The sequence below is a fragment of the Protopterus annectens genome, chromosome 14.part0 (genome assembly GCF_019279795.1).
Source record: "Protopterus annectens isolate FY-2018-M chromosome 14.part0, PAN1.0, whole genome shotgun sequence".
Taxonomy (NCBI): domain Eukaryota; kingdom Metazoa; phylum Chordata; order Ceratodontiformes; family Protopteridae; genus Protopterus; species Protopterus annectens.
In genome coordinates this window covers 1,099,843,554-1,099,858,151 of record NC_056748.1, presented here as the reverse complement: position 1 = coordinate 1,099,858,151, position 14,598 = coordinate 1,099,843,554, and the positions used below count along the sequence as shown (strand labels likewise).

At 40.1% G+C, this 14,598-nt stretch overlaps 1 protein-coding gene across 3 annotated transcripts in view; it reads right to left on the bottom strand.

The window, feature by feature from the left end:
* The window catches only part of RPS24 (ribosomal protein S24), a 181,905-nt gene extending 167,651 nt beyond the window's left edge, over positions 1–14,254 (bottom strand). For all 3 annotated transcript variants that reach the window (XM_044056888.1, XM_044056887.1, XM_044056889.1), the window contains exons 1-2: positions 14,185–14,254; positions 11,067–11,132 (exon numbers count right to left, since the gene is read on the bottom strand). In XM_044056888.1, coding sequence (XP_043912823.1) covers positions 11,067–11,132; positions 14,185–14,187 — 69 coding nt within the window. In that variant the 5' untranslated portion in view covers positions 14,188–14,254. The remainder of the gene's footprint in view (positions 1–11,066; positions 11,133–14,184) is intronic.
* Positions 14,255–14,598: the final 344 nt, after the last annotated feature.

Below are 14,598 nucleotides of genomic sequence, written 5' to 3'. Positions count from 1 at the left end.
CCTAATCCCCCTTTTCATTAGTTTACTTTAATCCTAATCCCCCTTTTCATGCACCAAGTACTCTCTCATTTGGTTTGAGACTGGCCTTACCAATCCCATGCCTGATAATTATACATTACCTCCAATGAGAATAAATTGAATCATACCATGGATAATGTCAGGGGACTCATGCATGGAATAAACCATTTAGGAGCTGCTTCTGTCCATCAGTCCAAGGTAGTTCAACCCTGTTCATACTCTAGCACAACTTGTATATGAAAAGCAGAAAATGTACCCCAGGACTGTCCTCCCCCCACTATTACTGGACAGAGGCAGCTCCTAAATGCTTTATCCTATGCATGGGTTCTCTCAACTTGTCTGTGGTATTTACTCTCCCTACCAGTTACTCTCCTTAGGAGAGAGAATTGATCATGCTATGGGTAAGGCTAATATACAACCAAATGGAAAGGATATTTCATGCACAGAAAGGGAAATTGGTTAGGCTTAAAATGGCCTGCAAGGACATCTAGTCTAATACTTACCTATGAACTTACTTGGGGACTCAATGACTGCTCACAGTTTGAAGTCATCTGCAAACTTAAGCCAGCCAGAGCCCTTTGGCATGGTTTATTAGTTCAGAAAACTAGATGCCCAACAGGAGAGGTCCCAGCACAGAGCCATGTTAGGAAAGGAGCAACTTGGATAGAAAATGTTAAATTTTGGAAATACATGTAGAAATATGTTCAGGAGGTGGAAGACCAAATTTTTAAGAGAAGGGAAGACTAGCAATATATTTACCAGCTATGCGTTTTAACAGTTTAACTCAAATGTAAAAAAAAAAAAAAAAAAAAAAAAAAAAAAAACTCAAATGGCTTGTTAATGCGTACAGAACTCTCCTACTATAGAAAAAAAAAAGGAACTATGAACAGAAATAACCACCAACTACAGGACAGAGAAAACACTCTTCCAAAAACGTGTGCAATCTTACTTGGCAAAGACGTCAAGTTGCTATAGGGACAAGGAGAGGCATCCTTCATAACTACAGACTTAACTGTTGGCACAAACGCACTTAAACTAAAATTATTTGTAAACAAACATACCTGGTGCATTCGTACAAAAAAAAAAAAAAAAAAAAAAAAAAATTAATCCACTACTGGACAGGTTTAAAAAACACAGCAAATTGGACACCCATATACTACTGACAAGAGACTGCAACAGTACCAATTCACAAATGGAAACGTTACCCATCAGCCTGAATACTACTCTCTGTAAAATCATGAGTGGTCTTAAATGAGCATATCCAGAACGACGAGAGAACCAATTCTGTTGAAGACGTAGACAGTGCAGATTCAGCCTTTATTAATGGTATAACATTCCTTACAGGGGCAAAGGCTAAACTTGAAGAGTGAGGAGTACATACTGCTTACTCCTTGATCTTGAGAAAGCTTTTGATATTTCACAGCAAGGAATAATGAAACACAAAACAAGCATAAAAACATCAAGCCAGGTTATTCATTTAACACTAGTAAAGCAACAGGACTCAACACGTTGAGGGAGCAATTCAATTCCCAGTCTATTCCAAATGGCTCTGTACAGAGTTAATTTCTTTCTGGAGTATTCCAAGATAAACACTGCACTTTAGTCTTTTGTAAGTACTACTGCTATTTCTGTGTATTACGTTTTCATGCCAATTCATTTAAAACTGAACTGTTCTGCACGTTTGCCTTCTCGCTAAGTCTACTGTTTGGATTACTGTTAATTTGGTCATTTCCTGCTCTAACAGCAGAGTCACTGTTCAGTTATTTCTTGCACTTCAGGTCCACTTTGTGATTTGAGAGCCTGGAATGGTTAGTACCGCTCGCTTCTAGCAAGAGTGTAGCCTAACCAAATTCTGTGCTGGAAGTTACTTAAACCTCAAGACTATGCTAGTTGTAGTTGTCCAGGGGCAATTTTTACTTGTTTACTGCTTGTTTGGAGTGACTATAACAACCTTGCACTTGATTCTGTGCAGTGGCAATTAGCAGTGTCCTGTATAGACACAGGCACCTAGATTTGATTTTTCATCTAACACCAGCCTTCACACTTCCCTTTTACTCTAATGCACTAGTTTGCGCAGGAATAAGCACAGTTCAATGTTGTTTGGAGCAGATACACTCGTTACTGCTGAAAAACTTACCAAGAACCTAAAAAGGGCCAGAAACCATAGGCATGAACTTTCCTGCCATCTCCACAACCAACTTGCTGAATATGGAATTCCTGAGGCAATGTAGCAATTCCAAACACACACACACAAGCACTAAACAACGACCAGGTTGTCAAATGCACACTACACCCACCACAGAGACTTGCATATGCCGAGGCACTTAAAAGGTAATCTTCCTACATCCCAGAGACCCTCCCACACACTTGACCCACAATAAACCTCCTCAGCAGCTCCAAAAGCACTCCAGCATAACACCCACTACAACATATGTATCGAATGTAGCCTCAACTTCTATCACACTCACCAGCTTTAATAAGGAGAAGGTCACTGCTGGTTTAAGGGCCAGGATCCACCAGATAAAGCACACCCTTAGGTCACTGAACCACAAGTACCAACATAACTATTATAGTCCATGGGGTTTAAGCAATCCAAGACCGTCCTCCCTGTACTACATGAAGACGCAGACAGCTCTCAGACCGTGTGCCCCAAGTTGGTAAAAACCAAGCAGCAAACTACCTTCAAGGATGAAACCACAACATGAACATAAGATACTTGCATAACTGTCTTGGCTTCTGGTGTCATTCCAAAGGGCTGCAATACTTGTCACCATGGGAAGATGTGGTCAACAGATATTGCTTTGCCAAGGATGGTCTGCACCTGCCCCTTCTAGGCTTTCAAATACTGGCTAAAACTTTATCACTCAAAAAATACCACTGCAGTTACAGAGACATGATTTAAAGCCACAGACAGCACTCAAGCAGTGCATAGCTACAATGCCTCCCACACATTTAAGCCAGCTACTTTCCAGGCAAAGATTAAAAGTAGAGGTGTCTCAATCAACTTCACCTCAAGGCTGGTCAAAATAATGACTAGCTTGAGCTTCTCCATGTTAAGGAACTTCCCATTATTTTACAAACTCATCTGCCCACACAATTTTTCACACACAACTTGTACAATCATGTTAGTAGAAACAGCTGTGCGTACCAGGAATAAGCTTCAAAACAACTAAACATCACAAGCCGTTCTGGTGGAATAAAAACGTCAACAGAAGCAGCCACAGCTCCTCTGTGCTGGTCCTGCTGGTTTAGGCTGCTTGTTTTCACCTCCCGTAATCCATCCTGGGTGCTCCCTCCCTGCTTTAAACGCAAAAGGAATACCTCCAGCCATCAACTGAAGACACCCTGAATTGGCCAGCTTGCCTGGTACTCAGAAAAATACTACTGAGAAGACCCCTCCCCCCCCCCAACAAGATTGTGTAAATTTATGTTGCGTAACACTAATTAACTGTAGACTTTATGTACTATCTATAGAGTTAGTCGGCCCTCCTATGTGCACATTCTAGCAGCCTACCGCAAACCATTTGCCCTCTCCCCCTCCTGTTATCACTACCCTAGAATATACTTAAACATAAGACTGGTACAACTATCCCTGCTGTTTGCCATCTCCTTCTACCATTAGGTGGCAGCATCTACCAATATAAATCCTAGATATTCTTTATAATCCCAACAAGTTTTATTTTTTCAAACAGTTGCATGTGAGTTAATAACCTTAGACTGTAAATATCTTCTCACCCCCTGCTAAACCACCCTCTGTAAAGGCAGCCTTCATTTTCTGGCTAGAAATATTTAGCTCATACCTTCCAACTACAGCCTTCAAACTGCGCTTTCCTGATACTTATTCTGCCATACTCATACTCACTTCTAGTGTTCTTTCCCGCTCTATTCGCCCTACGGGCTCACTCCGCTCCCCTACCCTCCCCCCAATTCCCACACACCCCCAGTACTCCTAGCTTTATTCCCATCTTACCCCACCCTCTCAGACTAATTACCCAATACCAGCTCCCCCCTCAATACTCCTCCCACCTATAGCCATCCTTCTTAAACTCTGTAATCTGTACTCCACCCAATAATTATTGTCCCCACCTCTTTCCTTAAATCTCTAGAATACCTCCATCACTTTTTAAATCCTTTCTTCTTCATTGCCTTCTCTATTTTGCTAACCACTCGTCCCACTCTCTCTTTGCTCCAACATGCTCTCTCTCTTTGCTCCAACATGCTCTCAAGTTATCTCACCTTCCAGTCCCCCAGATTCCTCTTTGTTCCTACTTCCCTTATACTATGCTACCTCATATTCCACCTATGCTTGTCCAATACCACCTACAAAGACAACTACCATACAAACCACCTTCTCCGTCACTCTTACTCCCATTTCCACTATATCTCCTCTTCTCTCATTCAGCCCAACCCTCTGCACCTAGTTCACCCTAAACTCTTCTCCTCCAAAGTCAAGACACAGTCACCTGCTCCAATCTACCAAAATTCATGCCTGACAGACCAATATGGCTAAAAGGATATCTCCTTTAACAACCTAGTCCAAGCTGGTGATATCCATCCTAACCCTGGTCCTACATCCTTTATTAACAACACTCATGCCTTACCCTCTTCCTCCTATCTCAATACCCTAAAGATTTTTACAATTACTGCACAAAGTCTAAACAACAAAGTACACCAATTTCAAGCTTGGTTAAGCCATAACCAACCAGATATCTTACCCATCTCCGAAACCTGGCTCAAGCCCTTTACCTCCAACTCTGAGATTCTGCCCCCAGGTTTTCATCGTCTCAGAAATGACTGACTAAATAAAAAAAGGTGGAGGCACTGCCCTAGTCTACTCCAACCTTCTTACCTCAATTCCCCTCCAAATTCCAATTCCTCAATTCCAGAACACTGAACTAACTTGCTGGAATTCTAAAACTAAATAAACAAAAGTATCTGTATCATTGCCCTATATATCTCACCTGGTAACAATATCGCTACACTCGAAAATATTCTCCTATGGGCCTCTACTGAAATTAACTATGAAACTTATATCCTTGGTGATGTGAATATTGACTGGAATAAAATCAAATTGCCCCTCTCCCTCCCTATCCATTAACCTCTAACTTCACTCAAACAATCCTCTCCATCACTCGACCTAACAAAATAAACCCTCCCAGATCCACTATACATTGGATCCTAGTCTCAGATCCAAATAAAATAACCAATTCTGGCACAATTCCTGATACCTTTAGCGATGTCTCAGCCTTTATGCATTGCTCAACTAGTTCTTCGTCTCAGCCTTTATGCATTGCTCAACTAGTTCTTCCCCACACCAGCCATCAATACATTCAAACTCGTAACCTCAGTAGCTTCAACCCAACTACTTTGTCAAATACTTTCAAACAAATGAACTGGCAAATTCTAAACATCCTTCCTCTTGACAAGGCTATAGAATGCTTCAACTCTGTCTTCCTTGATATTTGCCCCACTAAGAAACAAAACGATAAAAACAAACTGCTCCTTGGTTATCCAGAGAGACAAAACAGACTACTCCTTGGCTATCCAGAGAGACAAAACAGATTATAGAAGCTTTACCAAAACAATAAACTGGCCAATACCTTGCTCCAATACAAAGAGCTCCGCAACCATGCAAAATGACTAATCACCAAAGACAAAAAAAATCATACTATATCAAACTTAAGTCCAATAACAATAAAAAACGCAAAAAATTCTGGAACTCAAACTCACTCCTCAATCTAGACTCCAAGAATAATCCCTGTCCTGACCCAAGTAAATCTGACCGTGAACTAGGCTCTGAATTTAACTCATTTTTCAGAGAAACTATTACTACCCTCACCAAGACATTTTCCAATAATAACCCAACTGCTACCCCCTTGTAACTCACCTCATCTGTTTGAACTCAAACCCATCTCCACTAACTTTATAAAAAATTTTTGTCCAAACTTAAACCTTGCTCTAATGCTCCTGACAATATTCCCTCTTCCTTCCTAAAATGTGCTGCTGATGGCATTGCTCTCCCAATCAGAATCATTTATTAACCGATCCATAAAAGAATCATACGTCCCCAAACTCTGGCGCTCAGCTTATATTCTTCGTCTTCATAAAGGAGGCAAAAATACCAGCATCTCAAACCTTCACCCCATTGCTTTGCTCTCAATCTCCAAAATCCTAGAAAAATGCACCCACCTCCAACTTATGCCTTTCCTGACCTAAAACAATCTTCTCACTCCTACCCAGCATGGCTTCCGTCCAGACCATAGCACAATAACCGCTCTACTCTCTTTCCTAGAAACTGTCAATCAAGCCCGAGATTCAGGGCACTTGGTTTCTACTGTTTTACTCTGCCTAAAGCCTTTGATACGGTTTCCTACAAGCATCTTCGCTGTCATCTCTCAAACCTTAACCTCTCATATAATGCTTTATCCTGGTTCTCCAGCTCTCAGTTATCTTCCTAGGAGCCTAAGCTCTCAACAATTTCTATAGCTTCTCTCTAAGCTCTCAACTCCTACAGCTACCCTCACACAGCCCAACCTTGTAAATAGCATTCTACTGTCGGTGTGTGTATGTAAAGCATATTTACATTTTCTTAAAAGGTTTGTATGTAAACTCTTTCCACACCTAACACATCTGTTTTCCTCAAATGAAACTGTGTGATCCCTACCTTCAAGTTTAATGAAATTGTTAACTATGCATGATATTGAATGCATTTATGAGTAACTATTCTACATGTTATCTTTAATATTAACTATCAGTTGTATCTAAACTGTATAATGCATTTTGGAGCTTTTCTCCCCGGGCCTCCACTGAAAATGGGTCAATTCAGCCCAGTGGATTTCCCCGGTAATCAAACTGCAAATAAACAGGTTATTACAACAAGAGGAAAAAAGTCATACCAAAAATTAAAAAATAACACCCCAAAGGATACAAACACTCAACCTAAAATAAAACTCAGACCTAAAGCCCTATGAAGCCAATTTTGAGGTAAAAACATCTCCCATGCCAAAGTCAACCTTAAGGCTTTCTTTAGCTGTGTACAGCCTTTGATGTTATAGGCAAAACGTACAGGAATTGTAAATGGAATCAATTATACCGAGCCGGAAGATGTTAACAAATCTACTAGCAGAAATTTTAACTCCAGTTTTACCTCCAACAATACCACCCCTCAAGAAATAACATCTAGCATAATGCCCCCATCAATCATCACTAGGTAACAGGTCCTAAATGCTCCCCAAGGGCAAGAGCACTGCCATCAATGGGTCCCAATATCATCCCAAGATGCCTCCTACACAGCATTAAACATGCCCTGGCGGGATCATTGGAGTCCCTCTTTAAACGACTTCCAGTCAAGCTCTGCGCCACATGAAAGAAGAACTGCAACAATCATCCTTCTGCATAAGGGAAAGGATTTTATGGACCCCAGAAACTACAGCTTCATTAGTCAGACTAGTCGCATAAACCCCTATATGCTACATGGTAGCTACCCAACTGGCTGTCAGTTAGGCTTGGGAGTCCACCTCCACAAACAGGCTAATCACTAGCCGAGTCCATCAGGGCTCTGTGGTGGCCTGCTTACTTCTGACATCTACTTCTTTGAAATTACAGCCAACATAAAGGACCTCTAGCTAACCAAGTCTATAAAGGACTGCGAACTGGGAGCACTCAAGACCCCCCTGCCAAGACACCAATATCCTCGCAAGATGGGATAACAGCTGTTGTCAGAGCCAAGGTTTGAAACTCAATGCCAAGAAATGTAGAAAACTATGCTTTGAGAAGTCAGCTACTCCAGGAAACAAGTGCAACTCTGCATCACTATATACCTGACCAAGCACGTGCAGCAAGTGATCACCACAAAAATTCTGTTAAATTTTTATTTTTTTTATTTTTAAGTTTCCTATGTGGATTGCCTCCATCCCTCAACCTCTTAGTGCAAGAAATCTGGACAAAGTCTAAAATAACGATGGGGGAGGGGGCAAAGGAACAGATTTTAAATATTGTTCTTGTAAAATTAAAAAACTGGGAATACATGCATTTAACGGAACATTAGTAGTCCGACGTACTAAATGTCGAAGGCAGTGACCCAAGTTTACACAATGTCAAATTTTCAAACACCGAATGCCAGCCAGGCAAATATCCCCCCTTCTTGATCCATGGTAGCACCTGTTTTGGTGGTTGTCGAATTTGGTGTTATGCTCGACATTCTGACTGTTCGCCAATGTGAAATTCAACATTTAGGTTCGGAAAAAGTAATGTTCGGTGTTGATGACATCGCCTAAATGAATGTACTCCAGAAAATTGATACAACAGAATTTGTGTTAGCATGCATTTGGTCAAGAATTCGAAGTCTGAATCTCAAATGTCTGTCATTATTTAGGAACTCAAGTCCTCAGTGATTTGACAGAAAACCAAAAGTTTTATGAAGAAGAGACCAAAGACAGGAGGCAAACTTCTGGACAGCTGAGCATTATGATCAGCACAAAGAACCATCCCTATACTTAGTCTCCTACAGAATGTCGAGGGGTGATGTCTTGCATACAAGGCATCCCTGAATCTCACTGGCATACTTCTTGCTTACCTCCAAAATCAACAGCATCAGAACTAGTCTTGCTTGCAAGAAACAGGACATACTGAAAGAACAGGTATGTGCCTCAAAGAATATCCCTTCACTGGTAAAGGTTTCCACCCATATGAAGCAGAGTTCTTGGTCGTCCCTATTAAACAATAACCTGGACCAACAGATGGGAAATCAAAAATTCGGACTGGTCTGTCACCATGTCTCTAAAGGACAGTATCAATGTGTAAATGCTTGACCACTGTCACTGAAGTTTACACATACCCTTAAAATAACCTCTAGGGCACCAAAATTTGTTGGATACATTTGTGATGCTTGGCTAGGCTTAAAAATGGGGTCTGCTTTATTTACACGAAAGCTTAAAACAGCAAATGCATCGAACCATATGCATCGAAAGTGCGAACCGTCGAAAACTGTTAAAGGAAATCTCCGCAGGTGGAGATTTCTGTTTACTTCAATGTAGTGCGATCTCGGAGTTGGTATATTTAAGTAGTGGGGGGGCACAGGGGAATTTGCCCCCCTGCCTACAGCTGTTACATGTCATGTTTGTTGCGTAGTTCCATTTTTATTGTGTTTTGATGGTTTCTCGGTTCGATACATATGCATTCGCTGTTTTAAGCTTTTGCGTAAATAAAGTAGACTCTTAAAAATGCCCTTGTAACCATTAGCATAATACACACTTATGAAGCTAAAGTGGTAAATGGGTCAAGGATAACAAAACATAATGATGACTGGAAACTGTAACAATTACACCAAAGCTCACAAACTCAGTCCACTGAAAGGTACACACCTAACCAAGTATTAGCAACTTCCAGTTGTCAGTAAACATTGAATTTAAACACTTGGCCAAAAAAGGCAGACCTAGGGTCAACAGTATATAATTTAAACTTAACAGCTCAACAGGTAGCACAGTGGCCTTTGTTGCTGGAAGACGAGAAGGTTGGGGATTCTACTCCCACACCAGGTAGCTGGATTTAATCTCCAATACCGACACGGAAGTGACACTTCCCTAGTGTGCTACCCTTTGGAAGGGAGGTTAAACTGAGGCCCCCCCCCCCCGCTGAGTTGGTTGTAGCTTAAGTGTCATGGGATCCTTTACATCTACCTATGAGAAAGTGACTGGGGAAGCTCCCCAGTGTCCTGCCAAACTTCCCTAGTCAGTATAAGAATACCTCCACAGGTCCTCAGGCACCCTCTGGGGAAAAAAAAAGGGCACTGATCAAGTTGGACTAACTCAAAGGGTCCATAAAATAAATTTTGACTAGCGCATACCTACCGCAGTCAGAAAACTTGTGTTCTGGACCGCACCTGCATTCAATAGTGGGGTTAAATCAACGTTAACTCAAAACTTCTACAAGGCATGTCTATTCACTCCAGAGACCACAGCATTCAGCTTTATGGGTTAGATCAGTGAGGCATAATTTACTAATTAAAGAACTCTAACCTAACTGAAATATTAAGTAGTAATGACAAAAGCTACCCAAAAGGTCAGTCTTAATTTGCGCAATTAGCATAATATGACCATTAATACATTTTGTATATGTAAGTCATAATAATGAAGCACCTGCTTTGCAAACAAGTGGTTCAAAGGCTTATCAACTAATTTTAACACAAAATTAAAAAAAAGTGCAATGTCCCAACTATCCACGTTAAACAACCTGCACCACACTTCAATAAAATTACTAAAGTGAACTCCTTTCCCAAAGTCTGGAACCAAAATGAAATCCAACTCCACAAGCAGCACTTTAAAACCGTAGTCTGGAGTTTTACTATGGCTGGAACATAGTTCTCAACTGTGGCAAGAGGAGGAAAGTAGAAAACACTTTTGGAGGTATCACAGCAGTAACAATGTCATCTCACTTCTTGTTTAAGATCACTGGTATTAGACATTTTGTTTTTATTATATGCTAGATTACAGACAAATGCAGATGCACTCATCGCTTTGTTTACAGGCTTCTAATTCAGTACTTTTCACAAAAGCGGACAACAGCATTTCATAAACAAGGTATATGCTTTGTTTGTAATATTAACACTTTTCACATCATGATCAGATGCAATACTTGCATCACCCACACAAATACCTGACCCTCTAAAATAATTCACACAAAACAGGCAATACTTTCACTTTAAGTCATACCCTATCAGCAAACGTGCTGGGGAAAAAAAGCAGCAGAAGCCATGTCCACTTTCCCACTGCCCGTCTCAAAGCACAAGTAAAGATTTCATTCCTACTTTTGTCACTTTCGGTCCTAAGGCTTAAAGAAAAAACTTAAAAAACAAACTTCAAGATACGACAGACAACCTTCTTAAAAGGACCAATAACCCCAAATGGCTTGCAGGCCTGCCTCTCTCAAAATCTCCTGCCACCCAGGTCCCATCACATTAGCAAGCATTTTTGTCTAAACATGTCTAATCAAATTACAGTCATTCTGCCTCATAAAAGCCAACTCATAACATGTCAATTAGTTACTCTTACCATTTGCTTTCGCTGCAGCAAACGGTTCGTCATAAACTTCCTGGTTCGAATTGTTACCGTGTCACCCTAAAGAAAAATAGGGGAAAAAAGTTATAAGAGACAATATTCTCAGTTTCAAGTGTCTCACATTTCTTCCCCAACGCCATGTTGGGCAGAATGCTGAAAACTACTGTTTTTAGCCTGCGCTACTTGCCTTAATGGTGGTTTTTGTGTTACAGTTTGCCTTAATATCCTAGCTCCAGGTTAGGTCTAATCAGCACTCTTACTTCGGTAACAGTAAATAATCCAATTTGTATGTCCTCATAGTGCACTGCAAAGCACAGCAACTTAATTTGAGAGCACGCAACTACTTCACTCATTCATTTCACTAGCTGACCAAAAGATTCTCTCACACAAATGCCTACTCATATGAGGTTGAGAATATATCTAGGTTTTGTTAAATAGGCAGGGTAAGCCAAAGTGGCTTGGTGCCCATTGTCAAGAGACGTGGGGAGGAAAACTAGTAATTTCACCAAGGAGCAGACAAAAAATATTAAATGGAAGATAACACTGTATACAAGTATAACACAGTTGTTACCCACATGAGAGGGGAGCGTAATTAAAATATACAGCAAGTGTGCAACAGTTGTACATTAATGCATATTGTAATCTTCATGATAAAAGACAATTGCAGCTGCTCATATAAACATTACAAAGTTAAACATAAAACTCATCTGTATCACTTGAATAAGGTAATGCACTCAGAGTTTACATCTGAACAAACTTTCAAGCAAAATCTACTGCTGAAGACAAGACAGTTATACCTTCCTTCAGAGAAAAGAACTGTACCTCACTTCCTCAAATTCTAAAATTGGCTGTTTCTTAATGCGTAACTTATCCCAGATATCTTCTACCTAATTCACAACAACTTCTAAACCCTAAAAAATCATCCCAAAACACTTCACTACCATCTCTGCAAAACCACCATGAAAAAACAAGTAAACCACTCTGTCAACAGATAACCAGATGAAATTCAACCACCATGTATCGCACATGGTTAAACTCAACAAAAAAAAGAGGTTCATTACACAGAATTAAAACCTGGCTCACTGACATTGCCGAAAATGTCTAGCATCTACTTAGTTACTGCCATCTCTCCTCTATGCTGTCCTACACTTCACTCACAACTGTCCAAACCTGAGCAATATTAAAAGTCAAATATATAGGAAATTCAAGGGAATTAAACTGGTTAAAACTACTCCATCACAGAGCTTTCTCTCTCTGCTAACTACAACTGCACATACTTCTCAATAAGCCAGAAAACTGTTCAGTCTTTAACAACTTAATACAACACTACACCCAACAGAGCTTTATGTGCCAGAGAAAAATTATAATCAATAATGCAATGAACCCCTATTAACATTCCAAAATGTGCACGCTGATTGGTCAGCGTGCCCATTGTAAATCCGACTTATACTAATGGAAAAAGGTCCGGTCGCCCAGACTTTTTCCATGAGTACAAGTCTTACTTTTTGTGTTAGGCAGCAACGGAGAACGGAAGAGCTCCATTCCTGTAATCTCTCTATGTTAAACGAGTTTAACATAGCAAGATATCTTGAGAAAAAAAAAAAAAGCAACATAGATCTTTTTTAAAGCTGTCTCACTATTTTAAACTCGTTTAACATAGCGAGATAACTTTAAAAGAGCAACAGAGATCTTCCTTTCTCCGTTGCTTTCGCTACACACAGCTCTGATTTACTGCGTAAGCATATACATGCGCAGTGCATCAGAACTGCTCCAGGATACTGGAAGGCTGCAGAAGGGCAGCACAGAGGCATTATACAATGCCATTATTTAAGAAAAGTATTTTTTTTCTTAAATAATGTCATTGTAGAATAGCAATAACCCACTTCTGGGTGTGGGTAATGCTGGATTTACTCATGGTTGCCTCTGTTCGGCCACTCGGGCTTCGCCCTCGTGACCAAACCACACCAACCGTGGGTAAATCCAGCATTACCCACACCCAGGGTTATTGCTTAAATACTCCAAATACTGCTCTGTATTCAAATAATGTAGGAATGCCATGTAACAAGTCCCACTATCACTGAAACCCAATCAAAATGCAAACTTACAATTAAAAATTCACATATCAAATCAGTGGATCTGCTCCTGCGCAGTTTCAAGACAAATGCCACTCATCTTCAGTTTGCAACATTGTCAACCCATTTCTCTTCATTCAGAAGCTTATGCCCCACAACCAATCACCAATACCTGAATAGTTTTACTAGCATTTCGTCATAATAGTGACATATTTCAAATATTGCTCTTATAAACTTAAGTCTTAACACTTTTCTAATAGGTTTTGCATTATTTATTTTTTGAAGGATACATCCGAAATCCAGGTCTGTCCTTATTTAAGGACTTCAATATTTAACATTGACAAAAACTATATATACTTTAGGAAACAAAGCAAAAAATGTGGACAGCTAAGAAGTATGCAATGCCCTCATACAATCATAGCTTGTTTAACATCTGTACACCAGGCAATACAGAATGTTCGCAGAAGAAAACCATTCCAAGTATACTAAAAATGTTTCCACTACACCGAACCAAAATTGGAAACGCGTTGGACTCCACAGACTTGGTCCTTATTGCGGTACAGTACGCAAATCTGACCCATTTTTTGACATTCATGTTTTACTATGTCAGTGTCGATGCCTAACAAACCCAGAGTATGCACCCTTTAACAAAATTTCATAACCAAGAACTAAAACAAGACACTTCTCTCCTTGTTATATGAAACGGTAGATTTTGGTTTAACTTCTGTTTTGAAAACAAAATATAGCCATGCGTTTGCCAGACGTCGTGACTTATCTACACTTCCACAACGGGACCTCTCAACCCCCAAACACACGGGTTAGTGAAAAAGTAATCGTAAATACAATCGAAATGGCCAGCTTATACAGGGGAAAAAAACATCGGGCTCTACAGATGTTATTCAACGTGTTTAAGAAATACCCCACATTTCAAACTAGGGTATAAGAAAACATTTCAAATCCGTGTTTTATTAGTTGAACCAAACAAGGATGCAACTAAAAACAGTGGATTTTTAAAAACAATTCCTCAGATCACCACTCACCATTTTGGCTGTTAAGTGAAGCGACAACGCGAAAAGGAAGAGCAGGATATACGTAGCCAATGATAACGCCCGGCATCAATGCGTGATACCGTGGAGAGCCAATAAAGTTACTCTGAGCAAACGCTTGCGCCAAGGAGTAGCCAATAACACTGGTAAATCTTACAAACTAGGAGTAGTACTATAAATTGGCTTCACCACCTCGTTCCTGTTTTCGTAGAGTATTTTTTTCCACTCTTAGTTGTACTTTCCAATTAAGTTATATAGTGATAGACTGTGTGTAATTGTTTTTTTAACGGTAACGCTTTTACAAATTATTCTACTTTTAAAATATGGCTGCAGAAATGATTTTGCTTCTGCTTCTGTAGTACATAAATTCGGTTTATGGTGAGTGTTTATATTAGTGTAGGTGGCTTG